The following is a 23,284-nucleotide window of genomic DNA, read 5'->3' as shown; positions in this document are numbered from 1 at the left end:
AATTTTATTATCAACATATTGTAAATCATGGTTCCTAAATTAAAAAAACTGTCAGTCATAAATTTCCTTGAAACAAAAGTATTTAGCAGAGAAAAAGAAGTTATAAAATAGGCCAAATGTAATACATAGAATTAAATAAAAAGATAAAGTAAGAACTTCACTGTAAAAAATCTTTAAAATAAATAAATTTTAATAAAATGACAGATACAAAAGTCACTGATTAGAGAAATAGTACAGTGGAAATAATAGAGCAATAAGAGTTGTGAACTTAATGTTACAATAGAATTTACTCAATTTTTGCAACAACAGGAAAATAGACACCCCCATCCCCATCATCAAATGTGTTTCAGAGACTATTGAAACAATTTTTAAAAGTTAATAATAGATCAGTAGAGTACTAGGTGGAATGAAAAAGGGAAAGAGAAAGACAAAGAATGTGAAGGACAGAGGGGGAAAGGAAGAGGACAGAATAGACAGTGGAGATAAAAGAGAAAATAAGGAAGGTAGTGGTAAACAAGAAAAAAAGATGATTTGGAGAAGAGAGATAATTTTTAGAATGAAGGAAGAGAAAGAGAAGGCAGAACAGGAAGAAGAAAGAAAAAATTGAAGAAGGTAAAGAGAAAAACACGAATGATTACTATAAGTAAATAATCTGGACAGGAAAACAATTTTAAGAGGCCTTTTTGTCAGATCATAAGTCAATAACAGAAAAACAGCAGGAAAATCTCTGAAATAGTTGGATATTAAACATTGCAACAAAAAAATCAACCCCATCAAAAAGGTTGGGAGAGGAGGCTCTCCGCCGAGATGTGACCCACGCAGCCGCACGTGTGCAGCCTCTCCATTGCTGAATGACCATGATCCCGGAGGCCACCTATCTACTTTTGGCACCAGCAGGTTCTTGCAGAAATGTCTCTAGACTGTGAACTAAGCCATGGCCCCATGCTGCCCCAGGACGGGAAAGGTTTTTCTCTCTTGGCTTTTCGTTTTCGTGGGGGGGGGGGGAGCATAGCGATCGCCATATTATACGGACCACTAAAGAGAGGTACGAGCTTGCAATGATGCAATTTCTGACAGAAATTTCCCTGGACTTAGTTACTAAAATACAGAAATCCAAAACCACGTGGCCGCTATTATGGCCTCATATCTCTTCATTCTCAGCCATGGAAAACAAATTATCAAATGCTTCCTTTCAGCAGGTCTGATTTTGGGGGGAAACTCCAAACAATAATAGTGAGGTTTTTGTTGAAATATTGAATGAAATCTAAGTAAAGAGAAAGTAAAATGAAAATTATCAGCTACACGGGTGGGGGGTGGGGCGGTGAGGATGGGAGGTACACTGGGGTTCTTGGTGGTGGAACATGTGCACTGGTGAAGGGATGGGTGTTCTATCATTGTATGATGAAGACTTAAGCCTGAAAGCTTTGTAACTTTCCACATGGTGATTCAATTAAATAAATAAATTGGGAGAGGAGATGAATAGACATTTCTCTGAAGTAGACAGATGGCCCGTAGGCATATGAAAATGTGTTCATCAGTTATTATCAGGGAAATTGAAATCAACATAGAATTGAGAATAACCTTATCTTGAGAACCAAGTTAAAGGATACAAATTCAAAATGTAAAATGCAATAGCATTTTTAAATATCAACAGAATAATGAACATGTGGAAACAAAAAATTTTAAGGAATAACATAGCTACAAAGAAAAGTAAATACTTATTAATATGACAAAATGTATATTTTATCAGTATAATAAATTACAAAATGTTGATGGAAGAAATCAAAAATCAAATGAAAGGAGTGACACATCATAATCATGAATTGAAAACTGGTAAATATGTTTTCAATTTCAACATGGTAAAAATGTTTATTCTCCCAGATTGATCTATAGTTTTAGTTTTTAGTAGGTTTTTTTTTTTTGTATACCTAACAATGGTGTTACTAAAGTCATTGTCTGAGGATTTACTGGATAGGTTGGTGTTAGATGATCCTTCTGTATTACTGTTTTCACTCATTAAACTTGGTGGCTTCTATGCAAATTTCCCATGAAATTTACTGGACTCCTACTGGACTGTTAGTCCTGTGAAATTTGGAGTTGTTAATGGCCAGATATGCATTTGCTTACTCTAGGAGCTGTGGGGCTGGAACAATTTGGTGGCTTGGTGGCTTGATATGGTTCAGTTGTAGAGTTGGGCTGGAGGATGTTGAGCATGGTAGGGGCTACTGGGCATCCTAGCAGGGACGGAAATCTTCCCTTATTCCCAGAAGGCCACAGAGTTCTCAGACCAGAGATGTATCTACCTGGGACAATTCAGTGGCTTGGCATATTTTCAAGATTAGTCGTTGGGCTTGGCTATTTATGTTCAAGTGGATGTTGGCAGTGGTTGGGGGCTGTTGGCCCTTAAATTGGTAAGTTGTTGAGTATTATGGTACATTCATATTAGGGAATAATATGTAGCAACACAAGGGAACAAGTGTTGATGTATACAAAAACTTAAATAAATCTCCATAAAGTTATACTGAGTGGAAAATAAAAACAATACACTGATCCCAAAATCTTATAGTTTGTCTTCATTTATATAAATTCTTAATATTACAAAATTATTAAAATGAACAGATTAGAAGTTGCCATGCATTAAGTAGGGAATGAGGGAAAGAAAGAAATTTGTGATTATGAAATACATTAGGGATACTTGTGAATGTTAATTATATAATGTTGATTGTGATATTTTACTAATTTTATAAGATGTTAGCGTGGGGAAGACTTGATAAAGGGTGCATGGGATCTCCCTGTATAGTTTATTACAACTGTATGTGACTCTACAGTTATCTCAAAATAGTTTAATGTTTTAAAAATAAAGAAAACTTACCTAAACATTTGTCTTGATGGTGGTAGTCAGAAGTATGCACAAGAGATACTGTTAAATAAGATAAATTTAAGTAGTAACCCACAAAACATATCTATATGTAATCTGTAATCAACCGATTTAGAAGGTTGAAAGAATCATCACCTAGAGCAACACATCAGTGTTCTAGAAAACAAACTTGATAAAGGTCTAAGTTAATTGCTTCACAAGTGATCTGTGGAATCTTCCAAATTCTATAGAAAAGTATGCTTTAAAGTTATTTGAATGCTCTGCTGCTGATTGACAACGATCCGGAGGTCAGCTAGACTACTTTTGGTCCCAGCAACTGCTTGCAGCCGTGTCTCTAGACTGTGAACTAAGCCATAGCCCCACACCAGCCGAGGAGGGGAAAGATCCTTCTTTCTAGGTTATTTTTTCCCTTTTTAAGGAGAAGCGGCGTGGCGTCCGCCATATTATGAGGACTATTAAACAGATACGAACTTGGTGGAAGTTCGTACCTTACACCTTACACCTTTTTATAAAACTTGGTGGAAGGAGAAAAAAAAAGACCTATGAACTTGAAACAGTGGGATGCATGGGCAGTCTCGGGCCGGGGGCGATACCGGTACGCGCTCCACTGAGATTTGACCCAAGTGGCCACACTTTTGTGTGGCCACTCTGCTGCTGATCGACCATGATAGGCCAGCTACACTACTTTTGGTCCTAGCAACTGCTTGCAGCCATGTCTCTAGGCTGTGAACTAAGCCATTGCCCCATGCTGCCCCAGGAAGGGAAGTGATGAAATTTCTAACATAAATCTCCCTGAACTTAATTACTAAAATCAGAAATCCTAAACTGCGCAGCCGTGATAGCAAGAGACTATATATCTTGTCATTCTCAGCAATGGAAAGCTAGTTATCAAATGCTTCCTTGTCAGTAGGGCTGGTTTTTTTTTTGGGGGGGGGGGAACTCCAACAGCAATAGTGAGATTTGTGTTGAAATATGGAATGTAATCAAGGTAAAGAGAAAATGAAGTGAAATTTATCATCTACACAGGCGTGGGTGGCGGGGTGGGGGTGGGAGGAATATTGGGGTTTTTGGTGGTGGAATATGGGCACTGGTGAAAGGACGGGTGTTTGAGCATTGTATAACTGAGACATAAGCCTGAGAACTTTGTAACTTTCCACATGGTGATTCAATAAAATAAATAATTTTTTAAAAAGTTATTTGAAGTTAATATTTCTTGTGGACAAAGGTAGACATAAATGTTAAAGAAATACAAAATTTTCAGACAAAATTCTGGAGTATGAATCTGAATTGCAAAGAACTAACATCGTTTTTTTTTGTTGTTGGTAGGTCAGGGAGTGTCTCAGGAGGCCTCTTGGTAATTCTATTGGTAACTGAGCTGAGGGTCAGAGAGTGAGCTGGAGGATATAATACTGCCCAGATTCTGTGATACCAAGGATTACCTGAGCCACCCCAGTAATGCTAGGGCTCCAGGGCCACACCTAGTGGTGGTCAAGGACTTCTAGGGATGTGTCCAGGAAAGGTCTGGGGACAATGTGGTGCCAGTGATCTAATCAGGATCTACCACATGCAAAGCATGTGCATTAATCCCTATATTATCTCTCCATCCCAACACTAATTTATCTTTCATCTCATTTTTGGTTCAGTTTACAGATTTCAATAGATCCTTCACATGTTACATTCCATTATAAATTAAGACTTTCAAGATGCAGTTTGATTTATTTCTATTTAAACCTTGACCATGACTGACAAAAAATCATTTCCTCAAAGTCGTAAAAAGTGGAAGGGAGGGGCTGGAGCAATAGCACAGCGGGTAGGGCATTTGCCTTGCACTGCGGCCGACCCGGGTTCGATTCCCAGCATCCCATATGGTCCCCTGAGCACCGCCAGGGGTAATTCCTGAGTGCAGAACCAGGAATGACCCCTGTGCATCGCCAGGTGTGACCCAAAAAGAAAAAAAAAGTGGAAGGGAAAGTGAGGAGGAGGATGTAAGGATGTAGAGGAGGAGAGGGAAGAGAGAGAGAGAGAGAGAGAGAGAGAGAGAGAGAGAGAGAGAGAGAGAGAGAGATGGTCATCTATTTAAAAGAATTTTAAAGGACTTGGAACATAATAGCCACTTGATACATGATAAATCATTATATAATAAATATAAATGGTAGAATTTGGCCCATGTCCCTGCAAAATTGTCATAGGAATTTTTATAGGAACTGCACTGAATCTGTATTGTGCTTTAGGGAGGATGACCATTTTAACAATGTTAGTTATTTCAATCCATAAACAAGAGATGTGTTTCCATTTCCTTGTGTCTTCTATAGTGACTTACAGTTTTCTCTATGTCTTTTATCTCTTTTGTACTTGCTTTGGGCTGTTGATTGTGAATGTGATTTTTTCCCTTCCTCTTCTTCATCATTGCTTGAATTTGTAAAGACCATGAATTTCTGCCTATTGATTTTGTAGCCTAATACTAGTATACACGTTTACTGTTTCTAGAATTTTTTTGCAAAGTCTTTAGAGTTTTCTAAGTATATAATGTCATCAGAAAATGGTGATAGTTTGACTTCTTATTTTTCAATCTGGATCCCCTTTATATATATTTCCTGCCAACTTGGCAAGGATTTCCAAAATTATGTTGAATAATAGTGCTGCAAGTGGACATCTTATCTTGTGCTTGACCTTAGAGAAAAGAGAAGGCTTTCAGTTTTTCATTGAATATTTTATTTAACTATAATGAGAAAAATTACTTCTATGCCCACTTTGTTGAGTGTTATAATCATGAATGGGTTCTGGGTCTTGTAAAATGCTTTCTATACATCTATTTATCTGATCAAATGAGTTTTCTTTCCGTATATGGTATTTTTTAGGAACATGAACCTAATGTTGTTAAAATTTATATCTAGTAATAAAAACTCTTTAAATAATTAAAGCAGTTCCAAGGGGAAAAAATGAGAGGCTTTTTTCCTCTAATTTTAAATTATACTACAAAACTATAGTAATCACATAAATGTGTGGTAGTGGAATAAATACAGTCTTTCAGGCCAATGAAATAGATGTGAGAGCCCAGAGATCAATCCTCAGGTATATGGAAAGTTAATTTTGAACAAAGGATGTAAGTGTATGAAGTAGAGCAAATGCAACAAATAGTAGTGGGAAAACTGATTAGCCAATTGCAAAAAAATCAAGTTTCTATTTGCACCATACTCAAAAGTTAACTCAAAATAGATTGAAGACCTCTATATTAGATCTGAATTCAGTGAGGAATAAAACGTAAGAACTCTTTATTATACTTACTCCAGAATCTTCCCTAACTCAGTGCCCTTGCCAATCAAACAAAAGTAAAAATAAACTGGATTACATCAAATTAAGAATATTCTACAAAAAAATCCGACTGAAATAAAAAGACAAACTATGGACTGGTAGAAAGTATTTATCATCTCACATCTGACAAAGGACATATCCAAAATGTATAAAACACTGATAAAACCGAATAAACATTTAAACAGCACCGTGAAAAAATAGAGCTTAACATACGCTTTCTCAAAAAAGATGTGCAGATCGCTAATAACTATACAAAGAAGTGTTCTTTATCCCATATCATCAGAGAAATGCAAATAAAAGCAATAAAAATATATCAACTCACACCGGTGAGGTTGTCACACATCAAAAAGAATGGAAGCAACAAATGCTGGCAGAGATATGTGGGGTTTAGAAAAAGGACTTGAGTTTCTGTGTGATCCAGCAATTCCACTTGGTGGAGCCAGAAACACTATTTTGAAAAGAATTCTCACTCCTGTGTTCATTCCAGTGCTATTTGGAATAATAAAGATATGAAAACAACTCAATTCCTTAAGAAAGATGAATGGATAAAGAAACTGACATTTATTCCAAATGCAATAGTATTCAGCTATAAGACAAGATTTAAAAAATGAAATAATGCAATTTGCCACTATGTGAATGAAACCCAAGAGTATTCGGCTTAGTGAAGTCAGTTGAGAGGGACAAATATGAGAAAGTTCTCTCTCACGTGGAATGTGTGGAAACATAGTAAGGAAGTAACAAATACAAAAGGGTGGGAGAGGACTCTGAGATGCTGGTGGTGGGACACTGACAGTCTGGTGGTGGGTATGGCTTTGCAACAGTGTATGCCTGAACTTTTGTTATTAGTATTGTAAATCATATGCTTAAATAACAATGTGAAAATAAGAAGTAGGGGCACACTCTGTGCCTCCTCCCCAACCTATACAACCTTTGTGTTCTCTTTCCCCTCTCTCATTCTCTCCCCCTAACACACACATTCACTTACATTCTTTCTAAAAGAATCTCCAGGATAAGGACCCTATGCTCTGTCCCATCTCTCCCCAGTATTTCTCTAAGCAAATTTCTCTAAAATTTTTATTTAATTAAAAATAGAATTGAATCAATGTGTGTGAGCATATTTATTTTTACACATTCAGATTATCCTTTAAACCGGGCTTACTAATTTGCAATTTAACTGAAAATATAGAAAAGCACCCATTGTACCACACCCTAGTCCCTTTTCTTGCTTCTTTTCAATACACAGAAATTATATTACATTGATATTTGCATTTTAATTTTCCTGATGAGAATCCAGAGCAATACTACAGCAGGTAGGGCATTTGTCATTCATGCATTCAGTCCCTTTGATTATACCATGTATGGTTCTCCTAGCCTGCCAGGAGTGATCCTTGAGCACAAGGTGAGTAAGCCCTGAGCACATCTGGGTATGGCCACAGAACAAAAATGCTGCTGATATAAATATAGTAAAACATCAATAAATTTGTGGCAGATACATCCTCATTGGGATTATTTTAAATGTTATAATTTTTACTTTAGTATTTTTATTAATCTTCTGTGAGTAATGTGAATATAACTATATTTTATTTCTTATGTGTGCTAATGTAAAAACAGAACATAATAGTCCACATCCTATAGACATTTAATCATTGGTAATTGCCATGAGACACTTTGTTCTTCACAGTTCAGTGACCTGATCTGTGAAAGCTAGAATGTGCCTTCCTTTTAACCTGAATTAACTTGTCTTTTCAGAAATCTTGGCAGATGTTTTCATTATTTGCCCTTTCATGCTGTTGCTTCATTTTAAAGACTTCATTTCCTAGTTGCACTATAGTCCTTTCAGTCTCATACTTCTTACTAGGGAGACCAAATTTTAGTCCATTTCTCTTAATTTAAACCCAGTTGTGCTGCATGTTCTTTTGTTGCCAATTTAAATCTTGAATATGTTTCCTTAACTTCTAGAACTCCTTCTGTGTATGTTCAATCATATGAACTAGATTTGCACGATATACTTTCCAGGAATCACATCCATGCTTTGACATCAGCTCTAGATTCCCAATTCGAACTACCTCATACTCTAACTGAGCCATTAAATTGTTTGCACATTCTTGCGATGCAGTAATGTCATTTTTCTGTCCCAATAAAGGTGCTGGAATTTTAAATTTTTTCATCCTGAGTAATTCAATTGGTTTTTGGGTAGCCGATCTTTCAAATTCATTTCTTCATTATGTCAGTCTCAAATGCAGAATAATTCGTGGATGTCAGGTAGCTCTTAGTAGGTCAGTAATGGTGAGTTTCCTCCTCTACCAGCACCACAGTCCCTTCCTTAATGCCAGGCACTTCATAACCTTGGTGAGTAAGGCAGTGTATTTACTACCACCTCTCCAGTAACCAGCCCAGTGCCTGCCATTCTTAATCACAGGGATATTCCCAACTACAGTTGATTTTAATACATTTATAATATTGAGCTTCAAGATCTTATTTATAACATCTTTCTTTACTATGTAGTAGGTCACAGATAGACATACAAATACATTAAAAATGTATTTAGTGGGGCTGGAGCGATAGCACAGCGGGTAGGGCGTTTGCCTTGCACGCGGCCGACCCGGGTTCTAATCCCAGCATCCCATATGGTCCCCTGAGCACCGCCAGGGGTAATTCCTGAGTGAAGAGCCAGGAGTAACCCCTGTGCATCGCCGGGTGTGACCCAAAAACCAAAAAAAAAAACAAAAAAAAATGTATTTAGTGGCTGCAGCGATAGTACAGCAGGTAAAGCACTTGCCTTATATGTGGCTGACCTGGGTTTAATCCCCAGCATCCCATATGGGTCCCTGTGAACCGCCAGGAGTAATTCCTGAGTGCAGAGCCAGGAGTAACCCCTGAGCATCACCAGGTGTAACCCAAAAAGCCAAAAAAAAAAGGTAATTACATATGCTTATGTAAATATTTAAAAGAATATAAATTAAAAGGGTGATAAGAAAGATGAGGAACCTGTGCTCTATAGATGGGTCTCTCAAAACTAATTCATGTGATAATGTTCATTGAGCTGCTATTTTATAAGTAGTGTGTGCTAACTGATTGCACAACTGGAGCTCCTTGAGCGGCTATATTAATACCTTGACGTATGATGATGGACCTTTGGCAAAATTGACAATATATAGGGAAGTAGTTTGTAGCACTAAGTATTCTACATAAAGGTGGGGTCAAGTTTTCACAAGGAGAATTGGAGCATAGATCCACATTATGATGCTGTCTTTTTCACTGCAGTCTTTTTTGGGGGGAGGAGAAGGACCTGGAAATGCTCAGGGGACCATATGGGATGCTGAGGATTGAACCCAGGTTGGCCACGTGCCAAGCAAACACCTTATCTGCTGTACTATCTTTCCACCCACTTCACTGCAGTCTTAATTGCATGAAAAAATAATCACCCATGGAAACTTAGGTCAGTAAGATTGGGGCTACTAATCATCTGGGTAAATTGAGACCAGGACTTCAGCTTCAGATTCTTGTAATACCATGATTAGGACTGGATTATCTCTAAAGTATCTTGCATGTCTTGAATATTGATGGTCTTATGATTCTTTGGGGGACTGGGGGGGAGAGCTCCCAAGCAGTACTCAGGAGGCCTAGGGGCCCCATTAGCAATTATCAGCCAATGGGGCAGGCAGTTCAGTGCAAGAAAGCAATAATGATTGTCTGTGGTTATAGGGAAGGCGGGAAGGAGGGAGGTAGTATGTCTAATTCCAAAATTATTAATTTGCACATTTATTAGTTTCAAATACTTAATTTTCCCCTCACTTTATTTAAACACCATGGTTTACAAAGTTATTCATGTTGATTTGTTATAGGCATTCAACATTCCAACATCAATCCCACCACCACTGTCACCTTCTTTCCACCATTGTCTCCATTTTCCCAACCACCCCTCAAGTCTGCCCTGTAGTAGGCCCACAGTAATTTATTTTATATTGCTTATTACCACTAAATAACTAACAGAAAGATCAAAAACTTATTTTAGAAGAAGAAAATTTGTGAAAATGGTTCTATCTCATCATGGTAATAATAAGTCTTTGTCTAAGGGTTTACTAAGCTGATGTTGCAAGTTAGGCCTTTAGTGTTAATGTTTTTGTTAGTTGACATTGGTTGACTTCTGCATTATATTTCATCCAACTGTAGTGCTATTACTGAATGTCAGTGTTATAGAATTTGGATATGTCCCTCCAGAAAATCCACAATATTTGACTGGGCACTTAAGCAGTTATCTGGATGTGGATGCTGGGTCTTCTGAAATAGGGAGAGATGGGAGAAAGTCGCCCATTCGACTCCAAAAGGGCATTTAGTTAAGTTCCACACTCTCGGGTATCTGAAGTTTTCAGCAGATTTCAACCTGAGGTGGAGGCCGGTGGGGGGCTGGTTGTACCAAGTATTTCTTTAGGAAGTTTTAAGTCACCATTTAATAATTATAGACTGAGAATTGCTAAAAATACTATCTCCTTTTAGTGTTAGATGTCACTAGCTAAAGAATTTCACAAGCTCCTAAAACTAACATTTGTGATTATAATTTTACATTTATACTTTTATTTCTAATTTAAATTTCTGTATAACTTTGATTATATAAATTCAGTTGGACAATTATTACAGCATCAAGTAAGCTAAAATTGTCTTCAGAAGTATCCTTGCATTATAAGCAGTCTAAAATGATTCCTTTTCTCTTCTCTTTTATAAGGCGGATTTTCCACTGGAAGAAAAAGTTTCATCATGTTCAAGTCCAAAATGTGTAAAATTTAGTTCCACATGTTTGGTGAGTTTTGTTATCCATTGTCAATATTATCTATATTCAAAATACTAGATTCTCAAATAGCTCACATAATTTAATGGCTCGAAACCAGACTACCTATTAGACACACCTCTAATGGCCAGCTTAAAAATAAATAAACAATTATTTCTAGGTTCTGTCACTGGCTTAATGGATCTCACTCTGAAAATGAAGTTCTGAGCTTCTGAGTTACACAAAGAATCCCAGAGAATTCTTACATTGTCACCTGTGTATCAGCTAGTATTGGGAAACAAGTTACAATAATTCATTGTTATCTATTAAACTTTGATCTAATTTGAAATAAATATTTGAATAATTAATTTATATTTTGCTTTCTTCAAAATATACAAAAGTTGGGGCCTGAGAGAGAGTACAACTTGTAGTAGGACATTTGCCTTGCATGAAGCCAACACAGGTTCAATCTCCAGCACACCATATGTTTGTTCCCCTGAGCCTTCCAGGAGTGATTCCTGATGAAAGAGCCATGGGTAAGCCCTGAAAACTTTTGGGTGTGCCCCAAAAACAAAAACCAAAATTCCCTAAACACAAAAACTTTAGTATGTTGTGCCGGAAGTTAAACCAAGATCAGGGTACATGCTAGGCATGCGACCTAAATACTGTACTATATCACATCCCCTATATCTATTATTCTTTTAATGGGATAAATCTAGTCATTTTTATTGTTAATATAAATTGTAAATACTTTTAATCACACATTGTAAGTACTCATATGGATAGTTCCTGAGGAAAGCAAGATCTATGCAAAGCAGTTACTACTGAAAATGAATTCTTAAAATACTATGTCTCTTTTAAATGTTTTTTTAAAAAAATTAGCAAAAATTCTTTGACACAAAAATCAGAATTTTGAATGGAGTGATTTTGCATTAAAAATGATCATTTCCGTGAGTTTTCAAGAGAAAACACATGGGCATATGCAAGGGACTTGAGCGTTTGGTGGCTGAGAACCATTGTCCTGGCCGGTGCACGGTGACAGACATACAAAGAACTAGGGGAATGGAGAAATAAGGACTGGGTCCCAGGCTGGTCTGTAATGAGTTTATTTCTCTCTCTTCCCCAGCATTGTCCAATCTCTCCCCTTACAGCACAATTGTAATCGTAGTTTTGGTAATGGTCCCAGTTATCATGGTTCCATCATCCTAGTCTCCTGGTAGATCTCCCAGTCCTCTACCTCATTACATTTTCTTTCTCATCCCGTCATAGTCTCATAGTCCTCTACTTCCAGTCATCGTTGTTATCTAGTCCTCCTTCTAGTCCCCTCTTACCCCTTACAGCATAGTTATATAGAAGTCATAAAGAGTGGGGTACACATAAGTGGGACTAAACATTGTTATGACAAGAAACAAAGGTATAGCCACTCCTTCAAGGGAAGTTCAAGGAGATTAACTCAAGGGCAAAATCTCATCTGAGAGTTCAGTTCTCCAGATTACTAGGAGATCTGCTCAAGGGCGGGATTCCATCTAGGGTGTATTGCTTTCTCCTTTCCTCAGCTAGTGATCCATTTAAACAATCATAGTAGATTTACTTATATTATTTCTAGTTACTTTGTATGAACACAGTAAGAAATATATTAGACTTAAAGGTTGGCTCTTCCTGGGGACATCTCACAATATATTCCAGACCAGAGTCCTCAGGCCAGGTTAGTCTTTCCTAACCCCAGCAGTTACTTCTTTTTGGATCATGACAGAGTTTGTCCCATGACCATGCTCTTAACTTATTATACTTATGGTGCTTAGCTTGTTCCCTTTCAATGCCAGGGTAGCCTACAGCTTGCCCTGGGTCCACTCAGTCCCTTCATCGGGACTCTGATTTTGGAGTGCTTGGAACTAAAGGTAACTGAGTCTTAAGTAAGGTAAATATGAATGCCCAGGAGTAAATATTATTTTGGAGTCAACTAACTCCCATGTTACAAAGCATAGTATGAATAGTCTTCCTGTGTCTATACAAAAAGGATATTACTAAGTAAACCATGCAAATAACATAAAGGAAAGAGAAAATCAATACAGAATTATTAGTGCTTGATGGAATTGGGTGTCCCTCAGGGGCACTGTTGTGGGAGTAGCTCAATAAACCTTAAGCTCCCTGAGGTCGGAGCAAGAACAACCCAATGTTATCCAACAATTTCATTCAAATTTCAAATATTTTTACAGCAATCAAAGCTGGTTTCTTCTTTGTAGATGACAGGTTGAATAGATAGAATGAGTTTTCCCAGAGAAAATTTGGCAAAAAATGTATTGTAAAGTCAAAATAAATGCTATGTAATTTTACCCCCTTTCTTTTTAACATTACAGTTCCAGGACTACAACATGGAGGACGGTTTTGTGCCTTTTCTAAGAGATATAAACAAAAAAATATCACCGAGGAGAAGTAAAGATCAAGATATGTTAAAATATAGAAGCAGTTCATATTCAGATGTTATAGAACATGAAGACCAAGATCCTCCTTACCCAATACAGTCAAAACCTGAAAAGCCTGAGAAAGTCTGGAACCAAGCTCCTGATATAATCTTAGTAAAGGACCTTTACCCTAAATTAGCTCCTGTAGCTCATGATCCCAACATCACAGGAAATACTTCAGACATGGAGAATGAATTAGCTCATGAATCTTTATATACCACAGAAAACACTTTAGATGATAAGAATGCACTCGAGGGAACACAACCAAATATATCTTTACCAAACTTTCAAGGAGAATCATCAGTGACTGAAAATGTGAATGTGGGCTGCCTACCACAATCAGAATCATTATGTCTTATGTCCCACATGGAAGATTTAAAGCAATCGATGGTTCTCAAATCAATTTTAAGTAAAGATCTGCAAGACCTCACAGATGAATTATTTGCTAAACCAGAAATTCTTGTAGACATTAAAGTCCAAAAGTCAAGTTCTTTAATTCTAACTGTTCAGGATGAGTCATCAGGTGGTTTGAAAGACAAGATATTTGATAAAAGTCAAGATTTAGATAGCTATATTTCAGAAAAAAATATTTCAAGCCCCCTTTTAAGTTGTACAGATTCACTTTCAAAGGAGGGAACAGGAAATATTCCATTGGTAGAAAAGGAAATAGTCTCTGAAAAAAACATTCCAGCTGGTAAGGAAGATTTTCCAGTTAAAAAAAAGAGTAGTTTCAAAACAAAACATTTAGAAACTGAAAAGTCTAACTCCAAATCAGGTTTAAGTGACATTGTATATGATTATGATATAAAGAACATATTTATTGTACCTTCCTACTCATCAGAGATAGGAGAGCCAAATGAAACTCAGAAACAATTCCCCACAGAGGGGAAAAATTTGTCTTCAAAGATTCTACTTCATTATAAAGAAAACGAAGACAAAATAGAATTACCACAGGCCAAATCTATTATAAGTCAGATAATACAAGCATTTCCTATAGACATTCTTTTAGAATGTGGGATAATTAAAGTGATAGAATTAGATAATGAATATCACAAAAGATTTTTACTGGATTCAGAGACAGCCTTTGCTGAGGAAAATTTAAAGTATTCCGCAGAAGATTCAGAATCTTTTTCTGAGCAGAATGTATCTTTTATTCCCCAAGAAGCCACTTCTTCTATTGATAGAATTCAACTTATAAGCAAAGGCAAAAACATGTCTCTACAGTATCCAAAATACAAGTCAACACCAGATACAAAAACCAATTTGCCAAGTAATAGTGAGAGTTTTTATAGGAAAGAAAATTATATAAGATATTTAGAGCATTTAAGTAACTCATTAACAGGTAAGCTTGGTGAATCTGATATAGCAATAATGTCTTTTTTAAAAGCTATTTTTAATGTTTATTTCAAATATTGTCAGTCTGGAAGAAGACAACCAGAAAAAGACCTGGAAAGACTAATTAACAGATATTTTCTAAATAATACAGATTTTGAAGAAATAAAAGAAAATTTTGATAAAGTAAACAAGTTAGACCCAGAACCTCTTTTGAGTTCAAAGCTTTGTGTATTTCTAGAAGAACTCTCAGAGTCAGAAATAAAAAATTTAAAATCTGAATTAAGTAAACATATCCAGCATTATCTTATAGAAAGGCTTTTAGAATCAGAACATATCACCAAAGAGGACTTACCAAAAATCTACCAAAATCTTTATTTGATGAAGGAGAAGAAAAAACAAAAAGGGCAGAATATTTTTCTGGAAAAATATTCAGGAACTATAAAAGAAGTCATATCTTTTGTAAATAATTTTAATCGTCACTTTATAGATAAACACTTGGAGATAAAACTAAGATCATTTTTAACTGAAATTCTCCAAAACTATTTTCTAAATAATTTCTCAGGAAGCAGTTTATTGAAAGAGTTAGAATCTAAGACGCTACACTCAAACCTGTCTTCTTCAAGAACCAGAAGTGCCTCCATATCCTCTCATGAGGTAAGACAAGATATTCCAAGAAGAAGTTTTGGCAGAAGTCCTGAAATAAAGATGAAATATCCTCTTAGTAATTCTCTACAAAACTATCTGAAAAATTTATCAGAAGATGAGCTATTAAATATACAGGCTAATTTAAGCAAACGCCTCTATTGCCTTTGGATAAAAAAGCTTTCAAAATCAGGAGTAATCAAAGAAAGGCAATTAGAGAGTGCCAAAGTTCATATGAATTTGACAAATTCTGGTGTCACACAATTAAAAAGCATAAAGTCAGATTTATGTTATAAAGATGAAAATCAGAATATGGAAGAGCACTTAGAAAATCAAGATAAACATCCAGAAATTGTTCAAAACATCAAAATTCCTGAGGATAAACTTACAGAAAGAGAACTGATCAGGGAGGAAGAAAAGGAATCAAATCCCTTAAATAATGTTAAAGGAAACCCATCCATTATTGGGGAACAAAAAAATATTTCTACAGAAGCTAAGACACTATGTTTAGAGTCACAATCTTCCAGCAATAATTCCCAGGTGACTGCATTAAATACTGATTCATCAGAAAGGCTAACAGATACAGTGTTAAAGAAACAAAGGAAAGAACATGGTAACCCCAAGAACCCTAGAGCAGAAAATGTTGGTTTGAAAACAGAGATTCAAGATCCACGCAGTGGGAGTGGCAAATCAAAACCAGCTCAATCAAATGCTTGCTTTGAAATGATGCTGAAAACAAAGTCCCTTGACAAAAAGGAGCATAATAACTTCTGTAGACTGCTGATACAGAGAAATACTGATGCTGTCCTAGTAGCGTACCCCAGAATTCCTAGTTGCAAAATGTCAAATGAAGATAAAGAATATGTAAACAAATGCCCTTTTCGTTCTAGGCAGAGCAACACAACTTACTGCAATTCAGAGTCTGGGGATAAATCAAAGCTAGATGATCATTATTATCAGAAATGGAAAGGAAATAATAATAACAACAAAAAACAGCCTTTAGTAATAATTGGACAATGCAAAAAAGAAATACAAGCTATTTATCCAAAGGTATTTGAAAATTCCAGGGAAAAATATGCTGGGTTCTTTGAATCACATCCATTTAAAGAGAAAAGCTCAAAATCATTCCTCTTCCCAGAAGTATTAAAGACTGGACATCTAAAGCCCAAAATCCGAAAAGAAAGAGACCATTATGGCAAACAAAAAAAGTCATTAAAAAAGATAGGAAGGATACTGCCAAACACAATGCCTACCACAAGAAGTCTTCTAAGAAAATCTGTGCCAAAGACAATGCTTCATTGGACTGCAAGAAGAACTATACATGTAAATCATGTTTTTCTAAGTTTTCTTCTCTATTTGGCAAAGTTCTGTAGTTTAGAGCATATATGTCTTTATTCAAATATGTATATACCCTTGAAATCTAAACAATCCTGATATTCAAATATCACTTGATCTGATTTTAAAATGCATTCACAAATTTAGGGGCCTATTAACATACTGTCTGCCTTTTCATGGAACAGATCAAAGCATCCTTTCTGGAGCAGGAGTTAGAAAAAGGCTCTTTCCTCCGAGTCTGCAGCCTGATGTGGTCCAGTGCAACTTGCTGCCAGTGTCCAGTGGCTGTATATATACTAAGGAAATATAGTTGGGAGTCTTATTTTGGTGCGGATTTTAAAAAATCCCTCCAGTCTAATAAATGAATTATCTTTCAGTAAGCAAAAATGAAACTCCCACTGTGTATGTTATTCTGCTATGCATCAGGGATATGTGAACCTTATAACCTATTGTAGAATGAACTGCAAAATTTTCATTTTACTTCACCTCTCCTTCTTCACTGCCATCCCTCTGCAGAAACCTGGAGAGTTTTTTTAATTGAATCACTGGGAGATAGATCACTCAATTATAAAACTTTTGTGATTGAGTTCCAGTCATACAATGATTGAAACTCATCCCTCCACAAGTGTACATTTTCCACCACCAATGTCCAAAACCTGGGAATTTTAATCTAATTGTCTCTGTTTCTGTTTTCAAGCCACACCTGGCAGTGCTTAGGGGGCTACTCCTGGTCCAGTGCTTGGGGGATTATGCAGTGCTGGAAATTATCTTGAATGTTATGCATGCAAAGTCCACACTCCCTGGAGCCTCAAATTATGTTTAATATTAATATAAAACATCTAGAAAGATAAATCTGCTACTAGACTTTATAAAATCCATTGTAAATAAGAGTTAAAGTCTTGGAATGGTTCATCCTGGGCACTGCAGGCCCTTTACTCCATCCCACTCCAGCATCACCTGCTGCAGACCTGGTGGCCCCTGAGAATTTCTGGGTCTGAGCACAAACTGCTGTGGTTCCCACGGCAACAAAAATAATCTAGGAAAGAAATCAAATTCATTTTCTGGGCCAGTGCTATTCCCTTTTAGTAAATATAATAAATCCCATAATTGGAATAACCCATGACCCCCCAAACTGCTATTAAATTATCTGATGTGCATAATTTTTGAATAAGAAAACAGCTAACTTCAGAATAGTTGATTTGAATTTGTTTTCTACATTATATAGAATTACTATAATAGTAAAGAGTAAGGCAAGTTTCTTAACTATGAAGCAAATATACATACTTCACAGTTATGACTTACATATGACTTAGCATATGTAACTGAAATTCCCTTATTAAGTGGCTTACTTACATAATTGTTTACACACATATGAGGAAAGAATAGTTCTTTGCCCTCTGCAGATCCTAGAAAGAACAGTAAAATCAGAATTTTTCTTTTGACTCTTCAAGGGTCCTTGTAAATTTCTTTCTGGCTGTCTAATTTTTTCAAGTCCTCTTTTATCTCCTGCACCACCCTAAACTTCCAGTTCTATTAATCTATTCCCACCACTTCTTCATGTCAAAACAGCCCATTTCACTGGTGTGACCATCTCTGCTGAGTTAAGGGACAGGTTGCTCAAACTGCAAGGGGATCTAACTTACATTATTTTGAGAATGAATTATAGCTTCATGTTCTCTTAGAGCTACCTGTAGATAGCTTTAGGCTATCATGTTTTTAGGCTTTGTTTTTGTTTTTTTTTGCAGTGCAGGGAATCAAACCTAGGACCTTACACAGGCAAGGCAAGTGAGCTACATCTCCAGCCCTGCATATTACCATATTTTTAAATAAAACATAGTGAGTAACAATTGGGCATCATGTTAATGCCATTGAGTCATGCACTAACATTTGTCATTTAAATATAATCACTGTATCACTGTCATCCCATTGTTGGTCGATTTACTCGAGCAGGCACCAGTAACGTCTCTATTCCTCTCAGCCTTGAGATTTTAGTCTCTCCTTACTCGTAGTCTTTCCCAATGATTGGAGGCTTTTTCAGGGTCAGGGGAATGAGACCTATCATTACTGTTTTTGGCATATGAAATACACTATGGGTAGCTTGCCAGGCTCTGCACATTCGGGCAGGATACTCTCGGTAGCTTGCCGGGTTCTCCGAGAGGTATGTATATATCTGTTACTGTATTTGGGATATAAATACGCCACAGGGAGCTTGCCAGCTTTATTATTATTATTATTAAATAATAATACTTATTATTTAAATATTTATATTATTTAATATAATTAAATTGGTAAATTTATCTCAAAATATTTTAATGCTTTTGTAGATATAGATATATTAAACAGGAAATATGTACTTATATACATATAAAATTTTGGGTAAAAAGCCCTATCCAATATGACTGCATTTTTTAAAAATTATTATCTTGGTGTATAGTCTTTTAGTTATTTTCCTGAATGTCTTTTTTTACTCTCATAAAGTACACAAAAACTTTATTATCTAATATAGACATTATAATAATCTTAAATGTTAACCTCTTTTTGCTAGGCATGTTAATTATTAAAGCTTGGAGGACATACATGAAATTTATGCATTCATAATTCATATTTTGGGATAACTTATTTATATTAGGGAATTCTATAATTCATATTAGGGAAAAATATGTTTTGGAAAAATTCACCACTACCTTGTGGTTTAACCTCAGAGAATAGATCCTGTAGATTTCTCTGGTTTTCAGCTTTATAAATTTCACAATTTTAAAAATTACTATCACTGTATCACTGTCATCCTGTTGTTCATCGATTTGCTTGAGCGGGTGCCAATAACATCTCCATTCATCCCTGTCGTGTGCTAGTGTAGCTCGATGGCGTATTGGGGGCTCTTTCAGGATCAGGGGAATGAGGACCGTAGTTGTTACTGTTTTTGGCATATTGAGTATGCCACGGGTAGCTTGCCAGGCTCTGCCATGCAGGAATTTTAAAAGTAGCATTTTAAATAAGAATTTTGAAAACAAGATTTTTGGTATTTATTTTCTTTTAAAATTCATTTTTTTAATGTGTAATTACAGTTATTCATGATTGGGTTTCCACACCAATCGCTTTTCCAGTTTCACATCCCTCCAGCAATGTTCCCTATCCTGTTTGCTTTCCACCCAGCAGTCTGCTTCTAAAAGAGGCTCCTATTGGTATATTTTTCACTACATTTTACAGTACTGTGACTGATAAGGTTTCATACATAATACGTTACCACTTTCAGCACCACCACCTCTTTCCAGGTGAATGCTTTCCTCCACCATGGATATTCCTGCCTTTCTGTCCTATGCCCCAGCCCCCTAAGTGGCATGTTTTCTACTGGAAACCAGTTCTCATGTTCTTTGGTTTCATTGCTGAAACGGTAGTTTCAAAGGCATTAAGGGGTGTCTGAATTTGGGGATTGCCTATAAAATGTTTGTTTTCTCATTCTTAGTTTTTAACTGTTTATGTTAACTGTCTAACTATTAGTTCCTGTAAATTGGAATTGGACTTTTAAGGCACCTAATACACCACCTGATCTTTTATTTTAATAATTAGGATTGTTCTGATCGATTTGAGGAACTACCCGAGAACGCATTTCAGCATTTTGAAAAAGCAAAATCAAGAGCAAGGCAACTAGGCAAGGGCCCAGACGATAACCGACATCATTTGAAACACTCTGGAAGACCGAATACTGCCCCAGAGATGAATAAACGACGAGATAGCTATGCTGGAAGACATACAAATTCTCGAATGAGTTCAACAGGCTCATTTCAAACGAATGATCTAGCCCAAGATTATGAAAACCATAAAATACAGCAAAAAAAATTTAGAAGAGAATATTAAAAGGTGTTTGCTCTTCTGTAATGTTGTATAAATGCTAAAACAACATAGAACTTATTAGATCAACCTTCATAATATCATTTCTCCAATTAACAAAATGGTTTAGAGATCTATTATTTTGTGTGATAGAAGTCAGCAACCAGATTTCATCCTGTTAGAACCATTTTGTTTTCATTAAATTGAAAGAGAAATACTTTTGATGTACAAGTGCATTTTTATTTACGAGCATTAGGGAACAAACCCAGAAATACATACTTAGCTCATATTAGAAAAGTTTCCACTCCCCAAAGTTTTTCTCTTTTCACTATAACAGTATCATACTTACTAGTAGATCTTTGACTTCCCAAATCTTTATTATGTTCTAAAAGTAAACCTGCATATACAGGGTTTGTTTTGTCTCAGCTGTTTTGAGGCCATACCTAGCTGTGCTCAGGGCATATTTCAGTCCTGCACTTGGAGATCACTTGCAGAGATCATATTGTGTGAGGGATGGAACCCAAGTCAACCACATACAAGGTGCTTACCCACTGTACTACCTCTGGTCCCCTCAGTTTGCAATTTTTAGTTTCTAGTATACTCACAGAAATATGCAACTATCACCATAGTTTTAGAGCATTTTCATCACTCTCCACTCACCTCCCATTTGCAAAAAAAAAAAAATCTGTCCCTTAGCAGTCTCTCCCTGTCTTCACCTAACAACCAGCCTAGCTATGGCTGAAGCAGTAGCAAACTATTTCCTGTTGACAGAGTTGCCTATCTATTCTGGACATGCCAGAATCATTGTATCACTGTCACTCTCATCCCATTGTTCATCTATCTGCTCAAGTGGGCGCCAGTAACATCTTCATTTGTCCCTGTCGTGTGCTAGTGTAGCCGAATGGTGTCTGCTTGCTCCAGGAAAACAAAGAGCACATTGTTGCTACTGTTTTTCAAATATCAAATACATCATGGGTAGCTTGCCAGGATCTGCCATGTGGGAAAATAAATATAAAAATAAAGATGTTGCACAGCTGTGACTGTGGCTGTGCACTCCAGGAAAAATTGCATTGCTCTCTTCCGGGAGCTTTGTTTTATATAGTCTCTGGATCTTGGCCATTGATGAGATTATATGGCACAGAGGAGGTAGGGGGAGTTTGTGAGTGTGATTGCCAAGCTACTGGAAAACTGGGGATCTGGGTGGATGAGGCCCAGTTCCGATCCGAGACATGCCAGAATAGATAAATCATCTTTTGTTTTTGTTGTTTTGGCTGCATCAACTATGTTCAGCAATCACTGCTCGTGAGGGTCAGGAAACCATATGCATACCATATTGGTGCCAGGGATTATACTCCAATCAGCCACATGCAAGGCCAGTGTCCTGCCCACTGTACTATTTCTTGGGCTCCCACATCCCATTTTTAAGGTTTCTATCTGAAGGTTAACTTTTTGCAATGAATACTTTTATTTTCATCTCTACTTAGATACTTCTTGATTCAACTGTTCTGGGCCTATAGAATTCCATTTTAATAGTGAACCACAATGTTTTATATATATAAATGTTATATATAAAGCTTGTGAAGAGCAGACCTAATACTAATTTCTGAGACATATCCAACAACATAGTGACTATTTTTAAATTTACTCAAAAATTATAGAGAACTCCTTTAATACGATAAAACAGGAAGCTGATAAATTGTAGAAACTGTGTAAAATAACTAGTTAAATCAACATAGGATTTAAATCAAAAGTTTCTGAGAATAGATACCATACCTATCAAGCACAGTATTTGGATCTTGTTAAATTTTGGTTCAATCTTGAGAAAATATTCAATTTATAAACTTTTTGCCAGTTTCATCTTTTTGGGTCATAAATCACAAATGTAAATAGAATGAGCTGGAGGGCTGGAGCTATAGTACAGGAGGTAGGGCCCTTGCCTTGCAGAAAGCTGACTTAGGTCTGATTCCCAGCATCTCCTGTGGTTCCCAGAGCCCCACCAGGAGTGATCCCTGAACCCAGAGCCAGAAGTAAGCACTAAGCACAACTGGATATGACTCAAAAACAAAAACCAAAGGAAAGCTAATTCCTAACCATTCTGGTATAATCAAGTTACTACCTCTTTGATGGGGGTGAAGGGGCACACCTGGCGATGCTCAGGGCTTACTCTTTGTGCTGCACTCAGGGATCATACCTGGTGGGTGCAGGGTACCATACTGGGTGTCAAGGACAGATCCTAGGATAGTTAAGTTTCTACTTTTTTCTTTTGAGACTATGAATTTCTTATAATCCTTAAAGGTGTCAGTACTTCCTGTGTATAATCCTTAAAGGTGTAAGTACTTCCTGTGTCTCTGAGTGTAACTATTTAAAAAAAAACAAAAAAACCAACTCAGGCTTCAAGTAGCTAGAACACAGGAATTTCATTATATTTGGAACTAAGGTGAAGAAGTCAAAATTGATGGCGAAGCATTCCTAAGATTAGTAAGAGCAATTAGTATCACCCCCACTCAGATGGAAGGAACAACAGGAAGAAGTGATGTTACCTGGCACATCGTGCCAGAAGACAAAGACTTGGAGTGCCGGGGACACTTCAATAAACAGGAGAAAAGATGGGAAATGCTGTATTTCTTCTCCTTCATCCTGACCTTTACATGTTGCCTCCCTGGAGACAGGAAAGTGAAGGTGCATGGGAAATCTAGATCTTCATAAAACAGAAAGAGTGAAAAATTG

General features: G+C 36.6%; 1 protein-coding gene and 1 pseudogene across 1 annotated transcript in view; one reads left to right on the top strand and one right to left on the bottom strand.

Moving 5' to 3' along the window:
• C2CD6 (C2 calcium dependent domain containing 6) overlaps nucleotides 1–20,727 on the top strand; it is an 82,240-nt gene extending 61,513 nt beyond the window's left edge. Inside the window, exons 15-17 of the mRNA XM_055121262.1 lie at nucleotides 10,914–10,988; nucleotides 13,313–16,717; nucleotides 20,297–20,727. Coding sequence (XP_054977237.1) covers nucleotides 10,914–10,988; nucleotides 13,313–16,717; nucleotides 20,297–20,584 — 3,768 coding nt within the window. The 3' untranslated portion in view covers nucleotides 20,585–20,727. The remainder of the gene's footprint in view (nucleotides 1–10,913; nucleotides 10,989–13,312; nucleotides 16,718–20,296) is intronic.
• On the bottom strand, nucleotides 7,936–8,597 carry LOC129400001 (pre-mRNA-splicing factor SPF27-like; annotated as a pseudogene).
• Nucleotides 20,728–23,284: the final 2,557 nt, after the last annotated feature.

Source organism: Sorex araneus, chromosome X (genome assembly GCF_027595985.1).
Source record: "Sorex araneus isolate mSorAra2 chromosome X, mSorAra2.pri, whole genome shotgun sequence".
Taxonomy (NCBI): domain Eukaryota; kingdom Metazoa; phylum Chordata; class Mammalia; order Eulipotyphla; family Soricidae; genus Sorex; species Sorex araneus.
This window is presented reverse-complemented; position numbering and strand designations above follow the sequence as displayed.